The sequence below is a fragment of the Acartia tonsa genome, chromosome 3 (genome assembly GCF_053477335.1).
Source record: "Acartia tonsa isolate MP-2025a chromosome 3, ASM5347733v1, whole genome shotgun sequence".
NCBI classification, from domain to species: Eukaryota; Metazoa; Arthropoda; class Copepoda; order Calanoida; family Acartiidae; genus Acartia; species Acartia tonsa.
The window spans coordinates 47,756,921-47,784,255 of record NC_137262.1 but is presented as its reverse complement, the minus strand read 5'-3'; the positions used below and the strand labels follow the sequence as shown (position 1 = coordinate 47,784,255).

At 33.9% G+C, this 27,335-nt stretch overlaps 3 protein-coding genes and 1 long non-coding RNA gene across 20 annotated transcripts; 3 read left to right on the top strand and 1 right to left on the bottom strand.

Moving 5' to 3' along the window:
* The first annotated feature begins 9 nt into the window (after window positions 1-9).
* On the top strand, window positions 10-9,995 carry LOC145314397 (CXXC-type zinc finger protein 1-like). The gene is made up of 15 exons (XM_080154282.1): window positions 10-121; window positions 1,149-1,315; window positions 1,898-2,396; window positions 2,659-2,725; window positions 3,097-3,194; window positions 3,614-3,683; window positions 4,031-4,116; window positions 4,366-4,437; window positions 6,460-6,558; window positions 6,909-7,011; window positions 7,230-7,368; window positions 7,792-7,898; window positions 8,185-8,325; window positions 8,707-8,848; window positions 9,624-9,995. The coding sequence occupies exons 1-15, from the start codon at window positions 60-62 to the stop codon at window positions 9,719-9,721; spliced, it is 1,950 nt and encodes a 649-aa protein (XP_080010408.1). The 5' UTR covers window positions 10-59; the 3' UTR covers window positions 9,722-9,995.
* On the top strand, window positions 9,950-12,554 carry LOC145314407 (uncharacterized). The gene is made up of 4 exons (XM_080154299.1): window positions 9,950-10,086; window positions 11,473-11,649; window positions 11,851-12,046; window positions 12,339-12,554. Exons 1-4 carry the CDS (start codon window positions 10,018-10,020, stop codon window positions 12,431-12,433), a joined length of 537 nt encoding a protein of 178 aa, XP_080010425.1. The 5' UTR covers window positions 9,950-10,017; the 3' UTR covers window positions 12,434-12,554.
* Window positions 12,536-21,862, top strand: Cdc37 (cell division cycle protein 37). Of its 17 annotated transcripts, none has more exons than XR_013877755.1 (13): window positions 12,536-12,619; window positions 13,055-13,128; window positions 13,480-13,528; window positions 13,911-14,115; window positions 16,087-16,181; window positions 16,563-16,632; window positions 16,823-16,944; window positions 17,401-17,489; window positions 18,395-18,553; window positions 19,174-19,251; window positions 20,039-20,255; window positions 20,617-20,649; window positions 21,289-21,862. XR_013877755.1 is itself a non-coding variant. In XM_080154292.1 (12 exons), the coding sequence occupies exons 1-11, from the start codon at window positions 12,584-12,586 to the stop codon at window positions 20,220-20,222; spliced, it is 1,161 nt and encodes a 386-aa protein (XP_080010418.1). In that variant the 5' UTR covers window positions 12,536-12,583; the 3' UTR covers window positions 20,223-20,255; window positions 21,289-21,862. The 17 variants fall into 17 exon arrangements, 5 of the variants coding, with proteins under 5 accessions (XP_080010418.1, XP_080010416.1, XP_080010417.1 ...); XR_013877751.1 differs by having other exon boundaries at window positions 21,230-21,862; XR_013877750.1 differs by having other exon boundaries at window positions 20,549-20,649; window positions 21,230-21,862.
* An 838-nt stretch (window positions 21,863-22,700) lies between these two features.
* On the bottom strand, window positions 22,701-26,310 carry LOC145314411 (uncharacterized). Its single transcript, XR_013877761.1, has 6 exons — window positions 26,283-26,310; window positions 25,805-25,845; window positions 25,335-25,471; window positions 24,870-24,953; window positions 24,392-24,476; window positions 22,701-24,205 (listed from the first exon to the last, which is right to left on the bottom strand). It is a non-coding gene; the product is annotated as an uncharacterized LOC145314411 (long non-coding RNA).
* Window positions 26,311-27,335: the final 1,025 nt, after the last annotated feature.

Here is a 27,335-nt window from a genome sequence, read left to right as displayed (position 1 = left end):
TTTAAACTTCAAAGATTGCAGAAATTTGATTAATTCTTGTTTTTTCCAGAAAGTAAAAAATGGCTGTAGAAGAAGATATTTATTGTATATGTAGGACGTCAGATGTCAACAGATTTATGATGTAAGTATTTTGCTATTTTTTCTCCTTCTATAGACTGAATACTGTGAAAATGTAAGTGAACGTTGATTAGTTTCGTACACACCAAAACTGGTTTGGGGGGGGGGGGAGTTCTGACTTCCTTTAGTAAACAGGAAGTATAGGCTTTGTCTTAGTGAGTGGATGGGTTTTTTTGGCAAACAACTTTAACCTTTTTCCTTGCATTTTAAAGAAATTGGATTTGGCTTCCAGGTTCAGCTGCTGAAGGTCTCCAGGAAAAAATTATAAAAATTTTTTGAGGCGCTAGAGGTCAAAATATTATAACAAAATATGCATATTTTTGAATTTTATTTACATATTTGAAGAAAAAAGACGCATATTTTGTTTGGTTGACCTCTACTTAACTCTTCAATAAGGGGGGGGGGGGGGTTAATGCAACCATTTCGTAATCAGTGAGCAAATGGCACTTAGAATTCGAATTTTGATCTGGAATTTTGCATGAGTAATCCTTGGTAGGTCTATTTTCCCTAAATCGAACAAAAAGTTGGAAAAGTAACGGCTAACGGCTGGCGGCTCAGCAGTTTAGCCATTTTTAAAACTATTTTCAAGGGAAATCATCACGAAACCTATCTCCACATAATACTCTATGCTGCTTCAAAACGTTTTCAAACGGTTCTAGCCGCTAGTTGCTGGTACTAGAAATCTAAAAATGTTTTTCTGTATCATTTCACATGATTTAAAGCAAAAATATGTTCCAAAAAGTTGATTTCTACATAACTTATGGCAGATTTGCCTTAAAAATAGCCAAAAAACGGCTAAACGGCTGAGCCGTTAGCCGTTACTTTTTCAACTTTTTGTTCGATTTAGGGAAAATAGACCTACAAAGGATTACTCATGCAAAATTTCAGATCGAAATTCGAATTGTAAGTGCTATTTGCTCACTGATTACGAGATGGTTGCATTAACCCCCCCCCCCTTTTTAATTCCATCAAGATGTTGCTGCGCTACTAATGTACCATTTTTCCTTGTTAATTATTTATATTTTATTTAGTGGTTGTGATCATTGTGAAGAATGGTACCACGGAGACTGCATCAACGTCACGGAGAAGGAGACAAAGTATATCAAGAAGTTTTTCTGCAAAGAATGCACGGACAAAAATCCGAATCTCAAGATTGTTTACAAGTCAAAGTATATGGATAAAGTTGTTAAAATACAAGGTATTTTTCTTAAATTTAGAGTTTTTGTTAGAATAGATTGAGCGCTTTCGTAAGTGCCCGGAGCAATATTTTGAATTTAATCAAAAATAAGGACAGGTAAGGGAAGGGGGAGGGAGTTTTTTTCGTTTATTACTTAAGGTCAGTAGCTGTTTTGTTAGCTGTAATTAGCCCCACATAGCAAGGGTACCACAAGTATTGAGTGTAGACCAACCTTCCCGAAGGATTAGGCATGGGCCGGGGGGGGGGGGGGGGGGGACAGGTCAGTGTTCAACTAGAACATAGAAAGTTGTTTCCAGAGGTTAATATGTTTCTTAATATTAAGTTACATCAAATTACAAACGATAAAAATGTTCTAGGCCCTAGAAGTTTCTAGGAGCACTTCGGTGGGAGAGGGAAAGTTTCAAAAAGAAAATAGAAAATTTTTTGTTGGGTTAGCTTTTTTTATTGGTAGGGTTGATATACCCTCCCCCAAAATAGTTAAAAACCTTCCCTGGACCTATAAAAAGCTTCACTGTAGAGGAGAACCATATCGCTACAGACTAAAAAGCTTATTACTCTATGTAATAGGATTGTTCTTTTTAGAAGAAAAAAATACATCACCAGAAAAGAAAGAGAAGAAGGAAAAGAAAAAGGAGAAAAAGAAACACAAAGAGAGAGACAAAGAACGGAGTAGAAGCAGAGAAAGAGACCGTCACAAGCATAAGGATAAGAAACATAAGAAAGATAAATCAAGAGAGAGGGATAAACATAGTCCAGAGGACAAGAAAGATAAAGAAATTAAGAAGATTAAGGAAGAAAAGAAAGCGAGAAAGATAATATCCGATAGTGATGAAGACATTACTGATAATATTAAAATTGAAAAGAATAATGATAGTGAGAAAGATAGAGAGGAGGAGAAAAAGAGAAAGGAAGAAAAGGAACGCAAAGAAAGAGAAAGGCAAAAGGAGAAAGAAATAGAGAGGGAGAGACAGAAATTAAGAGAGGATAAAAGAAGGGAGAAGGAACTGGAGAAGAAAATGAATGAGGAAGCCAAGGAAAAGATTAAGAAAGAAAAACCTGTTCCTACTCAAGTTAAAATCAAGTAAGCATATTTTTTTCTTAAGTAAGAAGCCTCGGGTAGTATAGCCGTTAGTAAAAAATTTAGATGCAACTTTTCATATTTTTATTTTTATAACAATTGTTTTTATTCCGGTTAGGATAGCTAAAAACAAACAGTCTTGTAGCTTCACTTTCATTTTTGCCTAATCTTGTCTAAAGGTTTGGTTTTTCTTTATTCTATATTTCCAGTGTAGATTTCATCTTATGATGCTCCTGATAAGTATAACACTTAACTTTTGAATTAGGCAAGAAAGTTCGGATACTCCTACACGAAAACCTTTACAAGTTAAAGAAATTCAGAACATTAATAAGGTAAGTTTGACTTTCTACAATACACATTCTCGGAATATTTAAAATTCTGATATTAAAAATAATTGTAAATTTTAATACTTTAATTTAATCAAGTCCTTTTAAAAATTGTGCACTTGTATTCACTTTATAAAATCTTTAACATGCATATTATGCATTCATACGTGTTTTATTTATCTATCTAATCTATTTCCACAAATATTAGGAACTTATGGCTATTGAATTTTTCTACTATTTACTTATATCTTTTCTGACTCCTGATGGGTAAGCTAGTCCATAAAAGTCTTATTATCAAAAGGGGAATGAGGAGGGTTTAAATCCCCCTTCCGTACGCTTCTTGCGAAACATAGGCATTTACCAATTCACTTGTCCAGTATGGTAGTGAAGACGAGTGGAAACCAGCCGTAGTAAATTCACCTGCACAGCCTTCACAGAAACGAAAAACTGTCAAAGAATCTGGCCCTAATAAAAGGTAATAAATAATTTAAAGCGCAGCTACTCTATAACTTAATTTCATATTCCTGTTTAATTTACGTTTTTATAAAAGAAAACAGCTAAGAAATATGTTGTATATTAATAATAAAATACTATGGTGAGCAGCTAATCTCCGACTATTATTTATTATTTTTAATAGTTAGGATTTGGCTCTTGTCTACTTTTCTTACTTGAATCTTCACTTACATCCTAGGAATAGATATCTTGTTCTACGATAAGGTGCAACTCTCAGCGGGCTAAATGACGATTTCCCCATACACCCCCTTTAACCCATACCATCCCCTCCTAATGAATGAACAAATTGACCAATAAATAACACGGGAAATAGCAACATAAATCGATGACAATTTCCCCCCTATCACAATATCCACATATATTCTACATCCATTATCTTAGGAGACGAGCATGGAGGCCGGAATATGACAGCAGTGAAGATGAAGAGAGCATCGATCTAGCACCTCGACAGGTATATTACATATATTTCAGTCATCTAAAGGGAAAAGACGATGGCTGATTTATAACCCCAATAATATAAACAAAATTGTACCTTCTTTAGACTACAATTAGTGGTTGAAACGTTAGGACAATCAACTTAATGAACCAACCAATAAAAAAAATAGCACCTAAAGTTGTTAAGCCAACGAATAAGAAAACCTTATTGTAAAACTTAAGGGACTAAAGTAATAAATAGCCCATTGTCCCCTCTCTCACTGCCTTTTACTAGTTAATTATTTTCTAGGTTAATGAAATCTCAGCATAATATTTACGTTAGAAGAAGTTTGGTCTATTTTACAAAATAATTCTTATTCTTAGTGTTATGGAATGGATTGCGTTAACTGTGCTCGAGTTGGAAGCAAATACTGTTCTGATCAATGTGGACTTACAGTTGCTTCACTGAGGTGGGTCAATTATAGAGCTGCTACGATTTTACTCATCAAAATCGTATAGGGGGAAATTATGCCTTGGGTTGCCCTTTAAAAGCAATGTTATTTGTAGATTATGTACAGTTGATATTGTTTACTTGTCTCTTCTGTTTTTTTTTTATGCGTAGTATTGTTCTATTATGATTTTTTTTTAATGGAGGGAGGGGGGGGGGGGTATTAGCCGGACATGCAATTGCATAATAGCTGAGTAATATTCATGTTTAGAATCTACCAAACGTTACCAGATAGAATGAGAGAATGGAATAGTGCAACGTGCCAAGCCGAAGAAAAAAATAGGTAAAAAAACATACAGCAATTCCAAAGATAGCAGCTGCGTTGACTTTACTGTTAAGTAACCTGGCCATAAGTCTTGTTTAGATCTAAGGAAAAACAAAAAAATGGGCATTGTTGGAATGCCATCTTTAATTTTTTTTGTTGTTGAAAATTTTTCGGGGTGAAAATCTTTAGTTTCTAGGGGCGATTTTTCTTGGGATGGTGAATGTACCCTCCCATAAACTGAATTAAAGGGGGGGGGGTAAAATGTGGTGACTCGTGCCACGACATACCAGCAATTTTATTTTGGGTGCTACTCCCTTAGTTTTAGAGATAATTGGATAAAATCTTTTGGGCTGGGTCAGTAATTACCCCAACTAGAGGTATCTTTCAAAAAAAACGGCGGCGGGACCGCCGCTCCCGCCGCCCGCCGCCGTTTTCCGCCGCCACCAAAAAAATTTTTTTTTTTGCATTTCTCGCCGAATTAGGCAATTTGGAATCATTTGAGACCATGTTATTTTTTTCAAAAATTTTTCCGCTTACAAGCAGCCCTGCGGGGGGACTTAGTCATTTTTTTCAAATTCTCGTATATCAAGGTATATCTTAAATACAGTACTTCTCCTGTGATTTTGAAGATATTGAAACAAAATCTTTTTAGGTTGGTAAGTAAAAAATATTTGAATTAAGAAAACGGCGGCGGGACCGCCGCTCCCGCCGTCCGCCGCCGTTTTCCGCCGCCAACAAAAAAAATTTTTTTTTGCATTTCTCGCCGAATTAGGCAATTTGGAATCATTTGAGACCATGTTATTTTTTTGAAAATTTTTCCCCTTACAAGCAACCCTGCGGGGGAACTTAGTAATTTTTTTCAAATTCTCGTATATCAAGGTATATCTTAAATACAGTACTTCTCCTGTGATTTTGAAGATATTGAAACAAAATCTTTTTAGGTTGGTAAGTAAAAAATATTTGAATTAAGAAAACGGCGGCGGGACCGCCGCTCCCGCCGTCCGCCGCCGTTTTCCGCCGCCAACAAAAAAATTTTAAGATATTGGAACAAAATCTTTTTTGATGGGTCAGTAATAAATATTTGCGAGAATTGCAAAAAAAAATTTTTTGTTGGTGGCGTAAAACGGCGGCGGACGGCGGGAGCGGCGGTCCCGCCGCCGTTTTCTTAATTCAAATATTTTTTACTTACCAACCTAAAAAGATTTTGTTTCAATATCTTCAAAATTACAGGAGAAGTACTGTATTTAAGATATACCTTGATATACGAGAATTTGAAAAAAATGACTAAGTTCCCCTCAGGGTTGCTTGTAAGGGGAAAAATTTTCAAAAAAATAACATGGTCTCAAATGATTCCAAATTGCCTAATTCGGCGAGAAATGCAAAAAAAAATTTTTTTTGTTGGCGGCGGAAAACGGCGGCGGACGGCGGGAGCGGCGGTCCCGCCGGTCCCGCCGCCGTTTTCTTAATTCAAATATTTTTTACTTACCAACCTAAAAAGATTTTGTTTCAATATCTTCAAAATCACAGGAGAAGTACTGTATTTAAGATATACCTTGATATACGAGAATTTGAAAAAAATGACTAAGTCCCCCCGCAGGGCTGCTTGTAAGGGGAAAAATTTTTGAAAAAAATAACATGGTCTCAAATGATTCCAAATTGCCTAATTCGGCGAGAAATGCAAAAAAAAAAATTTTTTTGGTGGCGGCGGAAAACGGCGGCGGGCGGCGGGAGCGGCGGTCCCGCCGCCGTTTTTTTTGAAAGATACCTCTAGTTGGGGTAATTACTGACCCAGCCCAAAAGATTTTATCCAATTATCTCTAAAACTAAGGGAGTAGCACCCAAAATAAAATTGCTGGTATGTCGTGGCACGAGTCACCACATTTTACCCCCCCCCTTTTCTCCCAGATTCTATTAAAAGAGTCACTGAAAAGAAGTCATATCGTTCGATTGTTTAGCGTGATCTTTCAGAACAAACAGAGACAGTGACACACATCTTGTTACTTATATAAAAGAATATATATAATATAGAATTTGATTAAGGAAAGAACTTGAGAAAATCCGGGAAGATATTCAGAATGCCAAACAACGGTTAGCTGAAGTTGACAAGGAAGCTGAAATGTTGGAACAAATCATTGCAAAGTAAGACAGCTTTTTTGGCTATTATATCTTCTTGATCTTTTTAGTTAAGTCATTCTGTTCCACTGTATACGTAATCGATATATTATTATTTGGATGTTGCACTAGATTTTCATGTAAGTGATGATTGCAGCTGTCTAAAACAACGATACCACTTTACCCCATCCCCTCCTACTGTATGACCGAATAGACCAATAAATGAGGTCAATATTAGCAAGCTAGATTGACGATAAATTTTTCCAATGTCAATATATTATATATCCACGCATAATAAAATCCTATATCCATTCTTTACCTATAGTTTGATCTAAGTTTCTGGATTTTTTTTCACCCAATTAAATTGACATTTTCAGGGGTAAAACTGTGTCAATAATTGAAAACAAGTCTGATGACAGTTCAGAGAGCGAAGATGAAAGTAAAGGCACTGGTGTTATTAACTGTATCACTTGTGGAAAGGTGATTTGTAATCTTAGTTTTTATTGGCATAGAGCTTCTCTTAAAGTTATCTTAATTTGTTGGATTTTCAATAAATTGATATGGAATATTTTCTTATTTATACAACGATGATAAAAAAAAACAGAATAATTATGAAATCATTCGCAGATACCAATACTCCGTTTCTTTCGACATTGTTGTATTTATTTATGCAAAATATTTTTTTTTTTACATTTTAGGATGTAGCTGCGCGCACAGCTATCCGTCACATGGAGTCTTGTTTCAACAAGTTCGAGTCCCAGACTTCCTTTGGTTCTATGTACAAGACAAGGATTGAGGGATATGAGATGTTCTGCGATTTCTTTAATCCACAAACAGGTATGATGTCTGGTGGTTGTGTTTCAAGTTACAAGAGGGATCTCTGCAACATAACGTTGAGGTTTAGAAATTTCTTACTTCTTATTGCTCGTCATTGAAGAACCTTTGCCTGCATGTGGTCTTAATTGAAATAAATTCGTTACCATGTACGTGTTTCCTTATCCTATTATTATTAACGCAATACGCCAGGGTTTTGAATATACTTTTAAATGCTCTAAATAAATATGATAATATTTTTATATTTACCTACATATATTTTTTTTAACAAGAGGCTTCGCTAGTAGCGTAATATCAAAGAGACGTGTAAATCTGAGGGAATGGGCAAGATATGTAAGAAGATACAGCCCATCGTCAAAGAGATTATTTTAAATGTTTAGTAGGTAAAACCTCGTAATTTTTATAATATAATAAATTTCTGTTTAGGTACATATTGTAAGAGAATACGAGTAATTTGTCCTGAGCATACCAAAGTAGAAAAGATTTCTGATACAGAAGTTTGCGGATTTCCTCTCACCAAAGAAATTTTTAGGGTAAGAAACATTTACTTTTATTTATACTAGCGGCTGCACTCATAGGATCTAGGAGCTCTGTACTCGATGGAATGGAGAAAGTAAATAAATAGCTAAAAACCAGCCAAAGACTTAAAACTGAAACTACTTTATAATTCACTTTGTCTGTCAGTCCGTAACTCTTGGGGAAATGTGATTTTAATGGCTGCTATCAAGGATAAGATTTTTTTAAAGAAGATTCCATATACTAATGAGCATCCAGTATGTAATCAACTTGGTCCATTATTCGCATTAATTTTAAATTTAGGCTACTGGAGATTTTTGTCGGTTACCGCGAAAAGTGTGCCACGACCATTTCAGCTGGGAAAAGTTGAAACGTGCCGAACTGGACATGGACAGAGTGAGGCAGTGGCTTAAAATTGACGAGCTTTTAGAGAAAGAAAGACAGGTATGATATTTAATATTCTTTTAATTAAGAATAAAAATGTAGATTTTTGGTAATCTTGATGTGCAATGCTTAAAATAAAAAAAGGTTGTTAGTTGAAAATATGAATTTTTGTTTTACACACTTTCTAATAATACCAGCGACTTAAAATACATTTTTGTCATTTGCTTCACATTACACGAGCGGATAAATTTTTACACGATATGATCTAACTTTACTAAGTATACGGCTATTTATAGTTGACTCAAAATACGAATTAAATGAAAAATTAACAACCTTTTCTCTAGATCTGTTAACTTTCTAACAGTATGGCCAGGTTATAGTTCCTCCACTTCTTTCCTTTTTTCTGATTTATAGAGTGTCTCTAGATTATCTTTAATCCAGGAGAAAGAGTCAATGTCCCGCAGGGCCGGCGTATTGAGCCTACTTCTCCATTCAACGTACAACCATGAGCTGGCGAATAAAATAAATATGATGAAACAAAAGAAGGCAATGGCGGCTGGCGGTGGCGGTTTCCATCAACAAGGTTTGTCAAATATTTGTAATTCTACATTTTTTTGAATATGCCACCATATTGTTGATATTGCTTTTCTTTACTATTTTGTTAGCGAATATTCTATACTTGCATACATCTTTATATCCCACAAATCGTCCGATTGTCCTTTTAACTTTTTATAACAGTTTCAATGCATTTTTCACTATAATACAGGGGTGTATATTCTGCACAAGATTTATTTTTTTTCCCCGGCTACAAAATTTTTTATTTTTTTCCCCCCCTAGTTTTTTCTCTCCAAGTAGGGGGGAAAATAAAAAAATATTTAAAGAACTCTATATTTTATGTTTTTAGTTTTTTTCTTCAAGGAGGGGGGGAATGGAAAAAATGTTTTCAGTTTTCTTAATTTTTACATTTTTTTTCCCTCCAACCACTTATTTTTTATTTTTTTTCCCCCCCCTTTAGCCGGGGATCCCATGCAGAATATACACCCCTGCTATAATAGCTTTGAAATTACACAAAACATCAATTTAACTAATAATTTTTTGTTTTATCCTTGATGTCTGTCTGTGTGTGTCGAAGGATCTCGTTAACCGTTAAACAGATATGGTTCTCATGTAGTGAAGGTTCTGATAAGGCCCATAGAAGGTTTTTAACTATTTCGGCGGATATAAAACCCTATAAAAAGTTTAAAGTTAAAGTTCGACACAATTCCATACCTCCCTTAAGTGCCCCTAGAGGGATTTAGGGGTAAAGCCGCTAGTTCTAAGATAGATAAATGCCCAACAACATAAAAATATTTGTTAAGGTGGAGGAGGTCACCACCACCAAGGTCACGGTGGAGGCAGTGCATCTAATCACCATGGAGGTCACCACAAGCACCATAAACACAGGACAGCCTCATGACATAGCAGCGACGCCACTAAGAGTTCAAAAGTTGACAAATCTGTGATATCTAAATTGTAAAAATGATGCATTAATAGGCGAAGACTTGGTTTTCTGAAAAACAAAAGAATAGCGCAGAAAAAAATTTAGTGAAGTTATTAAAATAACTGTTCAAAATTATGTTTTGTTTTCCAGAATACTTGTCTTTGTAACCGTATTCAGTATTGTTAAGTATTAGTAAATAATTTACTTACCCTAATTACAGTCACAAATTTTCCTGTGATTTCAGAGATAATATGATAAGTAGTTGATATATTATGGATGCAAGCGCTATTGCTGCTCTACTCAAAAAATTTGATGTTGCTTTGGATCAGTGGAAGCTTCAGGTGAGATCTTAACCTGTTGTTGTATACAGTTTAAAATTATTGGTTGAAAAGTTTGGACAATACTAGTTTGGAACCAACCAATCAAAATTTAAAAAAAAAAGTTTTTCTAGCCTGACGTTGTTTTAAAACGTTATATATCAGAATAAATCTTAAGCCTAAGAGAAGTATGCAAGAACGGGAGCAAGTGATTCTAAGCATCTCCCAGGGATTCTGAATGTTACTAGTGTTATGTTTAATATCATTATATAAATTTAAAAAAAAAATAAGTTTCACCCTGGTTTTCTATGAATAAAACTTTGAAATGTTAAGCATTTTTTAATGAAATATTTGTTGAGTTCTAAGGTTCAAATAAAATAAGACGCCCAAAACATAATCAAATGCTGTAAATTACGAAAGTACGCTAATAAAACTGTTTACAATATTACAAGTTACCATCCATTTTTAGTAGCGAAGCTACTCTATAATTCGAAATGTCCGTCCGTCTGTCCGTCCGTCTGTCCGTCTGAGACAAAGTGGGGGAAACGTGATTTTCTCGGCCCCTATAGAAGATAGACAGCTGAAATTTTTAGTGAAGATTCTTATAACATATGCCCATCTAATCTATACATTGTTTTGTCTATCCGTCTGTTATTTGGGGTGCTAGATCGATTCCTACATTTTCATGTTTTCCTGATTTTCTCAACTCCTTTTTAAGATAATGAGCTAAAATTTTCAGGAATTAAATAAATTTACATTCTACCTATTTTCCTTAAGTTTTATTACGATTTTTCTATTAGTAGGGGTGCTAGATCGATTCCTAGATTTTTAGGTTTTCTATTGTTTTCTCAATTACTATTCAGGATTTGCGGCTGAAATTATTAGGAATTGAATATGCTCATATTCTACATTTTTTTATCGCGTTTCATTAAGATTTGTCTATAAATTGCGGTGCTAGATCGATTCCTAGATTTTTAAATTTTCATGATTTTTAAGGTTGCGTGATTTCAAAGATTTTCTGATTTCTCTATTTTATCAACATTAATGTTTATTTATGACACTGCTTTTTAGTAATTTTTCCTGATATATACTCATAATCTTTGAGCTTCGCTACTTATGGATGTTGTCATCCTTGTTCTACATTAACATTTTTCATTGAAAAAGTTTACTTTTGTGTCACAGCAGTTTGAACTCAACAAAACATTTAATGATTTATAGTAACAAAATGCCCTAGGGTTTTTCGTATAAAACCATGGTGTAACTAATTTTTTTAAAAATTGATTTAACGATATTAAACATGACCGTAGTATATTCACCAAAAAACATTCAGAATTGCTGCAGGAAGGTGCTTAAATTCACTTGCTCTCGTTCGTGCATACTCCCCTTTAACTTACCTACCATAATTTTCAGGTGTTAACAGGGAAAAGAATAATAGCTGATATAATAGCTACTCTATACCCTTCTGATGACAGACAAACAGAACAACTAACAGACAGTTTGGAGTCAAGACTTCAAGATCTCAAGTGTGCTCATGTGTTGATGGAAAAATGCGTCAAAGACTTGAAAGGTGTTAATGTCAAACTAAAGGTAAGCGGATCTAAACTTATTTAATATTGTGGTTTTCTTTTATAGCAAACAGGCGTTAAAATCTTTATTTCTTTTATTTTACTTTTACTCGTTTCCACTTAAGGAGCATGGAAAACAATTGGTTGGACATAGTCTTCCTTGTTTAATGATATAACAATGAAAGTTTAATTATTTTAAAAAAATAATAATTGGTTTATTCAGGCTAGACTGGAGTTAAGTTTGATATCCGACCCTAAAACCCACATGCACATCAACAACATATTTGTCAACTATGAAGACATACTTGCCTGGACCAATGCTGTTGCTCGAGATTTGGAAGAACAGCTGAAAATGAATGCTGTCATCCTCTCTAATATTTGCCATTTGAAGACGAGGAATCTAGCTTTGTTTCATCAAGGTAGGAGAATTTGCAATACTTTAAGCTGTCCCATTATGGAAGGTTTCGTGATTTTCAGCAATTTTTTGGTCATTTTTTATTAGTAATGACTACCTCTTATCTGCGACTGCCTGTAACTTGTTTTAGATTAATTTCGATTGTTGAAAATACTTTTAAGTTATGCCATTTTGTAATACATTGTCAGATGTGTACGGACGAACGGACTGATATTGTATTACTTTCCCCATGAAACTATTATTTACTTATCTATATTATGTGTCGTTTTGCTTTAAGGATATATTTTTATTTTTAGGTGTATGGACGTTGCAACCTGCCTTAAAACCCCAGTCAGAACATTATATGTCAATGTTACGGCATATTAATCAACAAGAAGTTTCTTCAAGATAAATATTATTTTTGTATTTCAATGGCTGTGATTTTTACTTATATATACGTATAGTTAAAATCTATTTTGTATTATTTACCAATCTAAAGAGATTACCTAATAAAAATATAATTTATTTCCTAGTTTCAGACAAATACACAAAGAAAATAAAAATGCCGGTAGATTATAGCAAGTGGAACCATATTGAGGTAATGAATATTGTCATATGTGTCTAGTTAATCTAAATGTAGATAACTATGGAAAATGTATATAGAAAGTCTAAATATTAGGTATGTGTTGCGTATAACTTCTAAGAAGGTAGATTCCTCAAACCGTCATAATGAAATCTTAAATTAATAAATTCTAAATTTACTGAATATAAATTACTTATTTACAGAGATGATTCGCTTATTTAATGTTTTAAAATCTTATCAAAATAGCCTTATGTAATCAACATTTGTTAATGTGTATTAATTATAATGGTAGCTTTCTGCATAGTTTTAAAAAGCTAAGCTAATTTTTACATCTCGAAATCAACGATCAGTAATATTCGCACGGATTCTGATTGAAGAGTAGTTTTGCATTTTTAAGTAAATCTATGTAAAATCAAAAATAACCTATGACAAGAATGATTATGTCCATAGGTGTCTGACGATGAAGATGACACTCACCCCAATATTGACACACCATCCCTCTTTAAGTGGAGACATGAAGCCAGGTAAGAGTGTTTTACATAATTTCATATTTTGGTAAAATCTATAGCTAAGTTGAATAAATATTATGGTATGTTGCTATTGATGCCATGGTACTAAAAGTTGTGTCGTGCCATCTGTAAAAAAATAAGTAAGGAAGTTCATAGCATCTATACAACTTTATTTTTAATGTATATCTAACGTAAAATCTATTTAATCCTGTTCTAATCTTAAAATTAGTTATTAGTTTAATAGTTTGTACTTTCTCTCCTCTCAGTTGTATGTATTTAAAAAAAAAAGGGATTTAAGTGCACTTAAAACATAAACCACAGTGCCCTTAGTTTCTCAAAATTACAAATATTATGTGTTTTTTTAAGAGTACAAAGAATGGAAGAAATGCAGAAAAAGAAAGAAACTGCAGAACAGGCAAAAAATCTTTAGATATTTCCAAACTTATTTTTTTGATTGTCTTAATCGTCCCTTTTTTCTGGACAATGAACAAAAAAAAAACAAATCTCCATAAAATCCTTCATTTGGTAGCTCTTAATAATTAGTGAGAAGCTAGAGAAGTAGGTAAATTTTATCTTTGTTTTGAAGAATTTGTGGACCCTCATAATATTTTAATATTTATGATTTTTTCACCCTTACATTCAAATTCGGGGAAAGTCTGTGAATATGTACGTTTGTATGTCTGTAAGATTCTTAAAGAGGCAATTTTCAGTAAAGTAGATTTTAGGATCTTAATGGACAAGATACATACACAAATACGGTAGTATATAGGAAGGAAACATTTATGGATTAATAACAGGAAAAGAAGAAAATCGAGGCAAAATTACAACAAATCAAAGAGCGTCTAGCCAAAGAGGAGGCTGAAGGTGGGGAAAGCCTGGAGGACCTCAAGAAGAATCTGACAGAGGCTGAGAAAGAGGCACAAGAGGCCGAAAGGAAGCGGCTAGCCGTCCTCAAAGAAGAAAAGTCACAGCCCCTGAATGTTGACACCCTGTCGCGGGAAGGTATAGTTAGACTTGAAGTTTGTTTTATTTGTCATACTGGAAGTTATATCTAACCAAATGAGAATGAAATTTTCCATTAAAGGGAAAATCAATTCACAAAGCACTCGGACATGAGGCTTCATATTGATTAATTTACAACTTAGTAGTAACAGAAATGTTTTCTCTTTTTTTTAAGCATTATCGTTTTAGGAATCAACATTTCAATCAACTGATATTAATCCAACCTTGCTTTTACATTTATGGTTTTAAAAGCTCAAAAATCGACATATAAATAAAACTTCTTATTGTATATTAATAAATTAGAGACAAATTCACCAAAATGTAGAAAATCTTCACTTTTTAAAATTTCGTGTATTGCAACATTTTTGTCATAAAGGGGGCAGCGGTTCTGACACTTTTGCGTAAACAGTGATTATGGGCTTTGTCTTTGGAGTGAGAGGATAGATTATTTCACATAAAAGTTTACTTTTGAGATGTAGTTTTCCTATTTAAAAAAAAAAAATTTAAAGAGGTAGAGTTCAACTTATAAAACTAAATATGCATCTTATATCTTCAAATATGTAAATAACATTCAAAACGATGCATATTTTGTTTTTTAACCTGAGGTGGGTTCTTAAAAAAATTTTACCCCACTAAAATCACTTTGGAACATTATAACCAGTGGGGCAAATAAAAAATTTGGTAATATTGATTCTTAAAAAACTTTTACCCCACTGATTACCTATAATGTTCCAAAATGATTTTTTGAGTGGGGATAAAATATCCCCATTAGAACACTATTTTGAAAGAGGACTATCCACGAACAAGAGCACGTGATTCTAAGTACCTTCCAGCATTGATCCTGAGTATTTTCTTTCAGAATATAATAGGTCACTATCAATAATTAATATATTGACGAGAAAATTTATGTTTCACCACTTCATGTTGAAGAAAAGTAAAAATATGTCCACCATTTTTAGTTAAAATTCTATCAAACGTTTTGTTGAGTTCGGGGTGTCTTTAATTGTCCATGTTGTCAAATGATAAAAATTAAAAAAGGCAATAGCACATTTACTATATTTTATATGTATGTTTAAATTAATGCTAATATGGATTAATTTACAATCTATATAACACGAGTATTCGCATGTATCATCAAATATCCATTTTATTAAAAGAATTAGCTTCATAAAAGTTTTCAAAATCAATCAAAATACCTAAAAAAAACATGGTGAAACATAAATTTTCTCGTCAATATATTAATAATATATGGTGACCTATTATATTCTGAAAGAAAATACTTAGGGTCAATGCTGGAAGGTACTTAGAATCATGTGCTCTCCTTCGTGGATAGTCCTCTTTGGAAGATTTTTTAGGTTTTTGTCTTTGTTGATTTTTTTTGACATGTTTTTTATGCTTAATTTAAATATTTGAAAATTTGAAAAATCTCTGAATTAAAAAAAAAATATTCCAAATTTAATTGTGACTACCCCACTCGGTCTTTTAGAACATTATTTTGGCCCACTATTTTTTTCAATTAAATTTTTTTTTAAGAATGACATTTGCATTTCCCCCATTTGATGTTCCAAAAAAATGGGAAAACAAGGGAGCAATTGAGTGTTCCAAACGAGTGTTTCAAAGTTTAGTGGGGTAAGGTTTTTTAAGAACCCACCTCTGACTTCTAACTCTTCAAAAAAAAATTTTTTTATTTTTACTTGTTCAGAGACAACCTGGAGGCCTAAAGCATCTGAACCTGGAGGCCAAATCCAATTTTTTTTTTTAAAATAGGAAAACTACATTCCAAAAAAAAGGTTTTTTGTTGTAAAATAATGTATCCTCTCACTCCAAAGACAAAGCCTATAATCACTGTTTACGCATAAGTGTCAGAACCGCTGCCCCCCTTGAAATGTTTATCTTATTTTGTGATCTAAGCTAGACAAACACTTATTATCAATTGATTTTATCAATTGTAATCATCAAATGTTTGTGTAGGTTTTAGCAAATGTGTGATCAATACTGGCACCCCGGCTAATAAAGAGCCCATGACAGATGAAGAAAAAGAAAAGAAAATGAAGAAATTTGTCAAGGCATAGATTACTTTAGATAAATAAAATGGAATTTTTTTAATGAGAGTAAGGACCTAATAGCTTTCATGCTTGATTTTGTATATTGTCTTTTTTACACCGATCAATGTCTTATTGCAATTTTTCTAGAAAAAAAAACAGAAATTAATATATTAGAAATATATATAAATAGAAATCATTACAAATATTGTTAACCATTTTTGGCTCTTACAATACTTCTTTTTTCAAAACAACAGAAAATTTGTAATAGAAAAAAAGCTTTGTCTAAATTTATTTCCAGACGTTATGAGATCGTAAGTAACAGTTTGTCATGCATTGTACATTTCATTTGTATTTGAATACATTTTGTCTGGCGTTGATTTTCTAAAGTAATCTATGTGCTAGGATAATGAGAAGTTAATTAAAGAGTATGGTATGATGCAGAAATTTGATGACAGCAAGCGATTTTTGCAGGGATGAATGATATTTAAATAGCTAAAACATATGATCAAGATTTTATTAATACCTAGGTATAAAATTTTAATTTAAGAGTTTGGCTGAATTTTCAAGTAGGTAAATAGAAGATGATTTTTAAGTTTTCGTATTAGATTAGGTTGGAGATCTATTTTTCTACGCCTATACCTTTCATTTTGACACCGTGCAGGAGAACACCCACCTGGCCTGCGACGAGACAGCCAACTACCTGGTCATCTGGTGCCTGGACCTAGAGATGGAAAGTAAGACTGACCTCATGGAGCATGTCGCCCACCAGTGTATCTGTATGCAGGTAGGAACTAAATTAATTCTAGGGCAGCTACTTCTAAAGGATGTCTATAAATGTTGGTAAGTTTGGAAGAAATATCATAATGTAATTAATAAGACAAATGTATTTTAATGTGTAGGTATTTGTTTGTGTCTATTGTTTTTTTTTTAGCAAGGATAAGACGATGACAGATAAAATGGTGTATATCCCCAATGTTAGTGCACAAAAGTACCCTTTATGTTGATTACTATCAGTGGTTGAAACGTTTGGAAACCCAAGTTAATGATCCAACTAATCAAAATTTGATTAGTCCCCAAAGTTGTTGAGGCAACGAATAAGAAAATGTTATTATTGTATTAGCTACTAGCTTCATGTGTTCAAGTAAATTATGACTTGACACGTGTATCTTTTCTTTTTATAGGGAGATTTTAATCAAAATATGCAGGACTAAGTTTTCATTTCAACTAACATTGTTTTTAGTATTTGTTGGAGTTGGCTAAGCAGCTAGAAACAGACCCAAGAGCTTGTATTTCATCTTTCTTCTCAAAAATTCAAATTGCAGACCAGGAAAGGCTACATTTATTAAAATACTGAGTATCCTTAATTTTTAGACCCATTTTAGAGCATTTTGATTTATCGAAACACGAATGTAAAAGATTTTTAACACAAATACAAAATGATTTGGGGAAATTACATAAGGAAAAAGGATGAGAGGATGAATACTCACCCCCTTTTCATGGTAAAATATTACTTCCCCACCCCTAAATTTTTAAAGAAAATTTAGTAGACGAAAATCAAAAGCCGCCCAGGGCTTTTTGTATGTCAATCATAAATAATAATGTGAATAAAAAGAAAAGCGATATTTAGCAAACAGCCGTGGGCGGTCAGAATCAGCAGAATTTTTATTATGAAAAAAATTTTCCCCTTTTTAGAAATGAAAGGATTCATCTTTCATGCACAAATTTTTTTAAATAAAAATAAATTCTTTGTAATTTTTAATTAAAACATTAAAACGACAATATCTAAAAGTAAAAAAAAATATTTTTTTTAGATGTTGTTATTTTAGTATTTTTTATATTAAATAACAAAATTTTCTTTTATTTTTAATTTAGATAATATATTCTAATTATTAAAACTTTACATATTAATTTTGTAATCCTCCCATTTGAAAAGTGGTGGAATAGCAATAAAATTTAGCGCGGCAACAGCGCTAATTAAGCCCCTGGGCCCACTGCCCATTTTCGTCTTCTAGTTGCTTCCATTCCTCTCTTTTATTTTTTTCTCTTGGGAAATTATAATATGTTAATGAGAAGAAACTAGTCAGTATCTTCTTTTTCTTTATTGCCAGATTTTTAATCTCGAAAACTATCGCTGGAGTTAAAATAAACTAATCAGCTTTTTTGTAGCGGTTTTGGATCTCTTACATTTTTATGTACAAGAATATAGATAATAACTTGAAGCCTAATAAATAGGACTACAAAAACTCCTTCTATTCTGAGCTGGACGCATTTAAAGTGCGCATCAAGAAACGCGCACAAGAAAAGATTGCTGAGGCGCTCGAGGAAGAGAGGCAAGAACGTCTTGGTCCTGGGGGACTTGACCCTGTTGATGTCTTTGAGTCTTTGCCAGAAAGGTAAATGATCTTAAATTGCTTTATATTTGCGTTGATCTTTTTTACTGAAATTATCATTTATCATGTACTATCAGCTGCGCCGCTTACCTCTAAGGGCATCTTTGTATTTTCAGAAAATTTAATGACCTGCAAAGGACCAATATTAAACTTTCTTGATATAATCGATGCAGTTACTAGCATTATATCTTTATAGACAGTCAAAAAGAGTAACTACTTAAAATCACAGAATAATTGTAAAAAATCCTTAGGTTTTTACAACACCAATACATTATCTTAACTCTATCATAACGAACAATAAACGCTTTGATCGCACGATATTTGTATGAAGATACCTTTTTTTACTTAGAAATGAGTAATGCCAAAAAAACTAGATTCCATTCACGGATTAATCCGTTTTTTTGGGGGGAGGATTTTTGTAAGAATCCGAGTCCGACCTAAAAATTGGTTGGATTCCCAACCCTAATTTTTATACTTATGTTCTTTTGTCACTTGACATGACGCAAATAATGATATTCTGTAAAAAATGAACAGAATCTGAGTCTGTCTGTCTATACCGAAGGATCTCTACAAATATGGTTCTCCCTAGACGCCAGTAAAAAGTAATGTTATGATGTTATTAGGATGAGAGAATGTTTTGAGTCTCAAGATATTCCCATGCTACAACAAGTCATCAAGGAATTACCGGAGGAAGAAGCCAGGTAAATTATATAATAGTCTTACTGTCTTGGCAGAATTGTTAAGGGATAAGATATGTACTACTCAATTATTCTTTGAAAAGAACATAGGGGTGTATATTCTGCAAATTTGACCCTGCTAAAGCGGAGATAAAAAAAAAATATGTGTTGGGGGGAAAAAATGTAAAAATTAAGAGAACTGAAAACATTTTTTTCCCTCCTTGGTGAAAAAAAAATAAAAGAAAATGTGGGAGGGGGGATAATATGAATAAAATAAAGAGTCCTGAATTTTTTTCCATTTTCCCCTTCTTTCCGGGAAAAAACTAGGAGAGAATTTTTTTTTTTAATTTGTAGCAGGGGAAAAAATGAATCTTGTGCACTGTGCATGCAGTATATACACCCCTGAAAGAACATTTATTCACCATATGTAGACCAGTAATAAGAAAGCTGTAATGTCAAGCTGAATAACTAAAATAAATAGATTTAAAGAACCAAAATAGTAACTAAAAGAGAGACTCGTATTATTTTAAGATATCCTCCTAATATATAAAGTAGTAAGCATTTTTTTGTCTGTAGCGAAGGATCTCGCTAACCGTTGAATTGATATGGTCCTCCTTTACAGCGAAGCTACCTATAGGTCTCGGGATGGTTTTAGGCTATTCTATTTTTACAAAAAGACTGGGTATGTGTGGTTTAAGGCTATTTTTCTGCCCTTCCATATTCCTTCGAATATATAGTCCCTAGATGCTAGGGGAGTAGCCGCTAGTTCTTTAAAAAGAGTAAATCTTATTCTTCTTATTGATGTTTCTAGGTATCACATGAAGAGATGTGTCGACTCCGGGCTGTGGGTGCCAAGCAAAGAGGACCCCGCCACCAACACCGAGGACGGGTTCGTCAAGAAGGACGGAGACAAGGACAGTGACGGCGAGGGGGAGGGCGACACCAGCGAGAAGGAAGGAGAGAAAGAGGAAGAAATTTATGAGGAAGTCAAATAGGAATTTAATATTAAATAATTTTTATGCAATACGGTAAATATTTTCATTTTTAAGGTTAAACTGGTAAACATTGATAAAATTATTACTCTTGACTAATTCCTTATTTTAAAGCCTTTAAAATTATTTGTGAAAATAGCCTCTTAAATAATAGTTATTTCTCGCATCATATTATAGACAGCTTTCCGCGGATATAAAATGTACAATTTTAAGATTAAAACCAGTTTTTTATCCCCGAAATGCCGAAGGCACGGGTTAAAAAAAAACTATTTTAATCTTATGATTGACATTTATATATTCGTAGAAAACTGGATATAATATGATGCTAGACATAGTTTCGTATGGATGAATACCGGTTCTAATCCACCGGATATTTATCAATTTCTATGAATATGAGAAAATTCTTTAATAATTTAAAAATTCACAAAGTGTAAGTTTATTTTTATGTGTTGGATAGAAAAAAGTTTTGCTGGTTACATGTAATTGTCCTTATTGTATGTTTCATGTGTGTATATTTTCAAGTTCCTCATATTCAATTAATATATTTCAAAAGCTACAGTGTCATATTACTTAGTATTACCATTTAATATCATATTGATCTTAAATACTTTACCATAAATAAAAGTTCTCATGCTTTTTATTTTAACTCACTTTTTATGTAGTTTTCAGCACTTTTATACTTATACTTTTTATCACTTTAGGATTTACATAAAAACAACTCAATCTGTGTTCTATAAGAATTTAAAATCAGCTAATTTGGGTTTGTTAGGCTGATATTTATAATTGATATAGCTTTAGATATGAACATATGTTATTGTTAAACAATAAAACAATAGGTTGTAAGCAAATTCCAAACCTTCCCCATCTAGCATTATACGGTTTTAATGTTATGTTCTGTTATTGTGCATTTTTCCTAAATGCATCTTCGCATTAGGCATTTTTTCTCTGGTGATTATTTTTTCCAAACTTTTATATTTTTTCTGCAAGTTTATGTAATTTATCATTATAAGCTTAAAAACACATAAATATTACTAACAAATAAATTATGAAACCTGATTTAATAATTAAGATAATCCATAAAATTGTCATTTATATATTGTATTTTGTATTTCCAGTGAAATGTTCTTATTGTATTTTGTCTTGATGAGTTAATGTTCACAAAAATGCTCTTTTAATGAATTTCTTTTGTAATAAAGTCATTCATCTTTACCAGGAATTAAGGGATGGATAAATGGTCCAAATCATTATTATTTTTTGCTTATCCTAATATAAAAGCAGAGCATAAATCCTTGCCTTTAGGGCCTCAATATACCCCACTCAATTTTAGTTTAGTTTAGGTTAAATTGGATTTTTAAAAGCTTTGCAGGGTTAGACCTCTTCTAGTGGCTAAAATCTAAATTTTTTGAACAGGATCAATAAAAGAATTCTTCAAATGTCCCTGAATGCGAAATATATTTTGATCCATTTATCCTTCTTAATATTTCCTTTTGGGATAGGGTTGTTTTTTTCTGAAGAAACTTTATTTTGTCTTGTAACTTCTGTTTTCTTTAGATGGAATATCCCTCCTATAAAATTGCGCCCTTTTTACTGATATGAATGACGCAGAGACATAATTTTTATTCTACGCATTTCCTTTCAGAAAACTAATGTAATCAAGGGTTTGTAGACTCAAGCACAGATTTCAAGTTGGGGAGTCATGGTGTACATAGCTTCGGACGGACAGGTAATTTATTTATAGAAGCGCAGCCACTTTTAACTAGTGTGTCTTTTTGTCGACATTTGAAAGAACATCTATAATATAGATTTATATACAGAAAACTACCTCCGCCCTTTTTCAAATGTCATTTTTCGTCTTTTAGCAAATTGTTTTCTGCTACTTGGCTGTGTTGATATTCCCGACAACATTGGTTTATTTTCAAACAGGGTTCCGGAGCCGGGAGCAGCAACATTTTTGGTGGAGCCGGATCCGAAGCCGTATGTTTCGTTAAAAACGGCTCCGGCTCCGGACTAGCTAAAAATGATTTTTTAAAGTAATATTATAATTTGGCAACGGTCTATTTCCATATAATAAACTGAAAAACTATTGTTACTTAACAAATAGACACACATCTGTCATATATTTATGTTGTGATGTCATATATTTAAGTTTGCAGACCATATGTTAATTGTTACTCTTAATTGCTCTTTAATTGCTCTCAGAAAGAATAAAGAGAAAATATATTTAAGTCAGTTGATATTGAGAGTCCTAACACAGAACATTATCTGGTTTGGGTTCGAGTCTTTATTAAGACCAATACAGCTATTTACAGACATCCTACTACTTTAGATAGTTTGCACAGACAGATATTCTACCCCTTCAAAGTGCATAGTTAATTAATACATTGTATTAATTAAACAGACAGTCATCCTGTTGTTTGGTGTCCTGATATACAGACAGACATCCTGCTACTTCAGAACTATCCAGCTTTGAATAATCAGTAGTTTTGACTTATTAACATATTTAATCATTTCTAAATATAGTATCAATATATAATCTTATTTACTCAAAAACTGCATTTAATCCAATATAATAAATACTTAAAAATCTGTTTGCATTTTGAATTGAACATTAAGTCTACTCTATCATTAACTTATGTAAGTCTGTCTATATCACATTTGGCGCAGTCTTATTGTGCTACGTGTTATTTAGACCTGCTGCTGAGTTAAGGGTGGGGGAAGTGGTGTTTAATTTGAAGTCACTCACTTTTTGAGATATTTTTTTATCTCGGATTTTTCACAGTTTTGTTTTAATTTTTATATTTCTAACTTGATTTATATTTCAGGTTTCTGTGGAATTTCATTCTTTAACTCTTTTGATCTAAATTTCACGGCGGATCTAGTTCCAGTGCTCGGATATGGCTGATGGAGAAAAAGGAGAGCGGGGTAAAACTGAAGGCAAGCGTGGACGGCCGCCTAAACGTCCTCGGGAGAATGACAGTCAGGATGATGATGGAACTCCCGAACATTGGGAGGAGGAGGATGCTGCGGCTGAGGATGCTGGTGCAGGTGCCAATGCGAATGTGGAGTTGGCGTTGGGCGAGGTGGAGAATGACGTTGTGCCTGAAAGCATAAAAAAATATGTTAGGGCAATGTTGCAGGAGCATACGACTGTCAAAGATCAGGTGGATAAGTTAACGGCGGCGAATAAACGGCTGGAGAATAAGGTGAAAGAGTTTAAGAACTCTGATGAGCATAAGAAGTTAGGTTATGATGTTGATTTGGCTACTATTAAGAAAAAGGTGGCGCAATTGCCAGTGGATGGGGATATTAGCGGTTTTTTGTATGAAACAAGTATGGGGGCTAGTGTATCTGCAGTCAAGGCGACGGGGGATGATTCGTTTAATACATCTTTCATTAATCGTTTGAGTGTGGAGGCTAAATTGGATTCTACAAATTTTGAGGCTAAAAGAGGGAAAAGTGCTCCTGGACATTTGAAGTTTTCGCAGATTGAGTTTTTAGGTCCTGTTGGGAATGGAAATTGGATGAATGTTCGTGAGAGTTGTCTGACCGAATATGAAAATCAATTGTTGGATATATTTCCTTTAATTGAGGAAAGGGCTGAAGTGCTTAAGGCCTATAAAAAGGTGGCCGGCGGTAGTGTAAGCCAACAGACTGTAGAGGAGCAGTTTAAGGAGTTTTGTCTTGTAAGAGGAGTCAAGTGGGATAGTGATTTTGTGCGGGATGCTCCATTTTGGGATGGAAACATTGATTTTGAGGATTATTTCTTATCCTTATGGAGGGTTGCTAGGTTCGCAAAGTTGGAGGATCCTATGCTTTTCAAGGACATCCTGTACAATAGGATTTTTGAGTGCAAAGGGAAGAAGATGGGGAGGTTGATTACGCCGGAGGCTAATGCTTCCTTAAGTGCTTTAGGTTATTACCTGTTGATAAGAAGGTTGGTGATACCCTTTGCTGATACAGAGTCGGCTACCGAATTCTTTTACGCCCTGAAACAAAAGAGTGGTCAGAGTGTGGATGTGTTTTTCAATGCTAAATTGCGTCTGTTTAGGCTTATGCATCCTGGTCAAATTTCTAGACAATCTTGGCGTGATTTCTATAATAATGTGGCTAAGAATTTGCTGTTTTCTGATTTAGCTAGAGATATGGCTAATTTCATTGAATCTATGCATTACCTGGAAGATTACAGTGCTTTCTTGACTTATTTGATTCGCAGAGGTCAGCATTATGTAAGCTGGGCTCGTTCTGGACACGTATCACCTGAAAATGTAACGTCCTGTTATTCTCAGGCTATGGAAGGGTTGAGGCTAGAGGATTCTAGGGAGGTGAAAGCTAGGCCTGTAATCAGTGAAGTGCATGTATCTGATATGGAGGGCAGGACTGAGATTGGCGATAATAATGCGTGGATTGAAGGGGATGATGATATTCCTTGGGATCAGGTTGAGAACGTGATTGGGGCTCTGAATTCGAAGGCTAAAACTATGATTTGTTGGTATTGTGGGAAAAAAGGTCATGTAGTGGCTAGTTGCTGGCAGAAGAGAGATGGCAAGCCGCCAGCTCCTGATTCTCGCATAGGAAAGACCAAAGCTAAGTTTTTCTCAGCCGGTAGCGAAAAGAAAGAGGGTCCTGGAGTGCCTAATAATAGGGTAATACCTGAGCAGTTTCTGAAGAAGACAGTCAATCAGGTGGGGCCTGTTGTGGATAGGTGGGGCAATCAGGTGGGGCCTGTTGTGGATTCTGAAAAGAGTAGAGATGAGAAACAGTATGAGGCTATGATTGCTGACATAGCCAGAAACAATTTCCAGCAATATCCTATGTAATGGATATGATTGATTTGATGTATAAATCTCATTCTAGGATGAAATTTATAGATCGTTCTTTTATTCATATTCATTATATAGGCTATAGTACTGTAAATAGTTAATTTTGCTGTTTTGTATTTACATTATTGCTTTCAACTTTATAAAGCATTACTGTCTTGTTTATTCGTCAGTCAAGGTGTGATCGTGTTAATGAAAACATAATATATATATATTTATATATATATATATATATCTACTATATATTATTTTTTTGATAAGTACCTATGCAAGGTTGAATACTTCGAGAGGTACTTACCTGTATAAAAAAAACTTGGAGTGTAGCTGTGTGATGCTGGTAGTTTGGGAGATGTACAGGATTTCATAAATTGAACAGTATGTTGGCGGCTGGTGACAGATGAGGGGCTGACTGCTGTGTAGTGGAATGATGTATATCTAAAATATATGGATATATTAATTATAATGACTAGTGTTTTCAAGAGATTGTGAAGTTTTTGAAGATAACGAAAATGCCTATTTGTGCGGATTTAGAATTTCTTGTGCCTGGGGCTGATATTCCGGTGAAGGAGTTAGGAATTATTGATACAGGAAATAATTTTAATTCTTTGATATCTAGAGAAATTCTTGATAAACATGGAGTTGAGTTTTGTCCTGCTAAATTATCAGCATATTCAGTAGATTTAAAGAAAGTTAATATTATTGGATATGTTGAGTTGAAATTTAGATTTGCTGGAACTCAAGCTGTGTTTACGGAGATATTTTATGTACCTGAGGTGACGAGTAGGTTGGTAAATCTTGGATCTGATTTCCTGAAAAAGAATAAAATTAATATTTGTTTGGATGAAGATAAGTTTGAATTTTGTGGGGAATCTGTTCCTATTAATTCCTGTTTACAGAAACAGGTGGTGGCAGAGATACAGAAAATTCCTATTTTGTCCGGACGAATGAATTCTGAAATTCCATCTAAACCTACCTTGCCAGGGATAAAGGAGGGGGGTGGGTTTGGAGAGTTATATTCAACGAAGTATAATGTGAAGTTGCTGGATAAAACTATTTTTTATCCTGGAGGATCTACCGCTGTGGTGCATGTGACTGGATTAAAGAATGATGGGCTTTGGTACGTGTCCCCTAATTCTTCTAAGATGACAAGTGGCAATGGGATTATGATTATTGAGGGGGTGTATCAGCCACGGAAAGATGGGTCCTGTGTGGTTAATGTGGTTAATGCGTCAATAAAACCTATTACCTTGCTGAGAAATGTGAAGATGGGGCATTGTTTCGTCATGGATAATCAAGATGTTACCTGTAATAAAACAATTAATGAATTGGATAAGCCAGAAAAGTTGTCGGGGCAAAAAATGCATGAACGGGTACAGTTTATTATTCAAAAATTGAAGTTAGATGAAAATCAGATGATTAAGGAAAATCCAGAATTGAAACCCAGGATTATTAAAATTTGTTTGGAAAATTTTGATATCTTTTCAATGAATGATTCAGATATTGGTGATTGTAGATTAATGACATATAATATAGAATTGTTACCTGGAGCTAAACCTGTGAAGGCCAGAAATATTCCTTTGAATCCAGAGTACGATGCTAAATTGAAGGAACAGTTGACCAAATGGCTGGATGCTGGCATTATTGAGGAGGGTTTCTCGGATTGGTCCAGTCCTATCTTTGCTGTGAAAAAGAAGGCTGCACCTGGAGCAGAGGCTAAGTTGAGGTTTGTCATCGATTTCCGCAACCTCAACAACGTGACTAAGCGGGTGGCGTGGCCGCTGCCACTGATCTCGGATAATTTGACGAAGCTGGGTTCTGGCAAGGTGTTCAGTACTCTTGATTTGACAGCTGCCTACCATTCGATGACTATGGATGAAGACTCTAAACCGTTAACAGCTTTTAGTGCAGCAAACAGGATGTATTTGTTTAACAGGTTGCCATTTGGGTTGTGTAATGCACCCAGCCTGTTCTGTGCTCTGATGGATAAGGTGCTGTCTATCCTGCCAGGTATGTATGGATTCTGTATCAGCTACTTGGACGATCTGATCGTGTTTTCATCAAGTCCAGAGGAACATGTAGAGCATCTGCAGGCACTGTTTCAAGTTCTTCGGCAGGTCAACCTGAAATTAAATTTAGATAAGTGTGATTTATTGACTAGAGAATGCCATTATTTGGGACATATTATTAGTGCCGATGGATTGAAAATGAATCCTGCATATCTGGAACGGATTAAGGATTGGGGCAAGCCTAGAACAGGGAAGGAGTTGCAGAAATTTTTGGGATTTACTAATTATTACAG

Excerpts from the sequence above, each read along its gene's own strand:
- LOC145314407 (XM_080154299.1), top strand. The coding sequence starts at position 10,018 with ATGGATGCAAGCGCTATTGCTGCTCTACTCAAAAAATTTGATGTTGCT. Across the intron at positions 10,087-11,472 it reads TGGATCAGTGGAAGCTTCAG|GTGTTAACAGGGAAAAGAAT; the intron begins GTGAGATCTTAA and ends CATAATTTTCAG. Across the intron at positions 12,047-12,338 it reads TCTAGCTTTGTTTCATCAAG|GTGTATGGACGTTGCAACCT; the intron begins GTAGGAGAATTT and ends TTTTATTTTTAG.
- Cdc37 (XM_080154292.1), top strand. The coding sequence starts at position 12,584 with ATGCCGGTAGATTATAGCAAGTGGAACCATATTGAG. Across the intron at positions 16,633-16,822 it reads CAGCAAGCGATTTTTGCAGG|AGAACACCCACCTGGCCTGC; the intron begins GATGAATGATAT and ends ACACCGTGCAGG. Across the intron at positions 16,945-17,400 it reads ACCAGTGTATCTGTATGCAG|TATTTGTTGGAGTTGGCTAA; the intron begins GTAGGAACTAAA and ends CATTGTTTTTAG.
- LOC145314397 (XM_080154282.1), top strand. The coding sequence starts at position 60 with ATGGCTGTAGAAGAAGATATTTATTGTATATGTAGGACGTCAGATGTC. Across the intron at positions 122-1,148 it reads GATGTCAACAGATTTATGAT|TGGTTGTGATCATTGTGAAG; the intron begins GTAAGTATTTTG and ends TATTTTATTTAG. Across the intron at positions 4,117-4,365 it reads CTTACAGTTGCTTCACTGAG|AATCTACCAAACGTTACCAG; the intron begins GTGGGTCAATTA and ends ATTCATGTTTAG.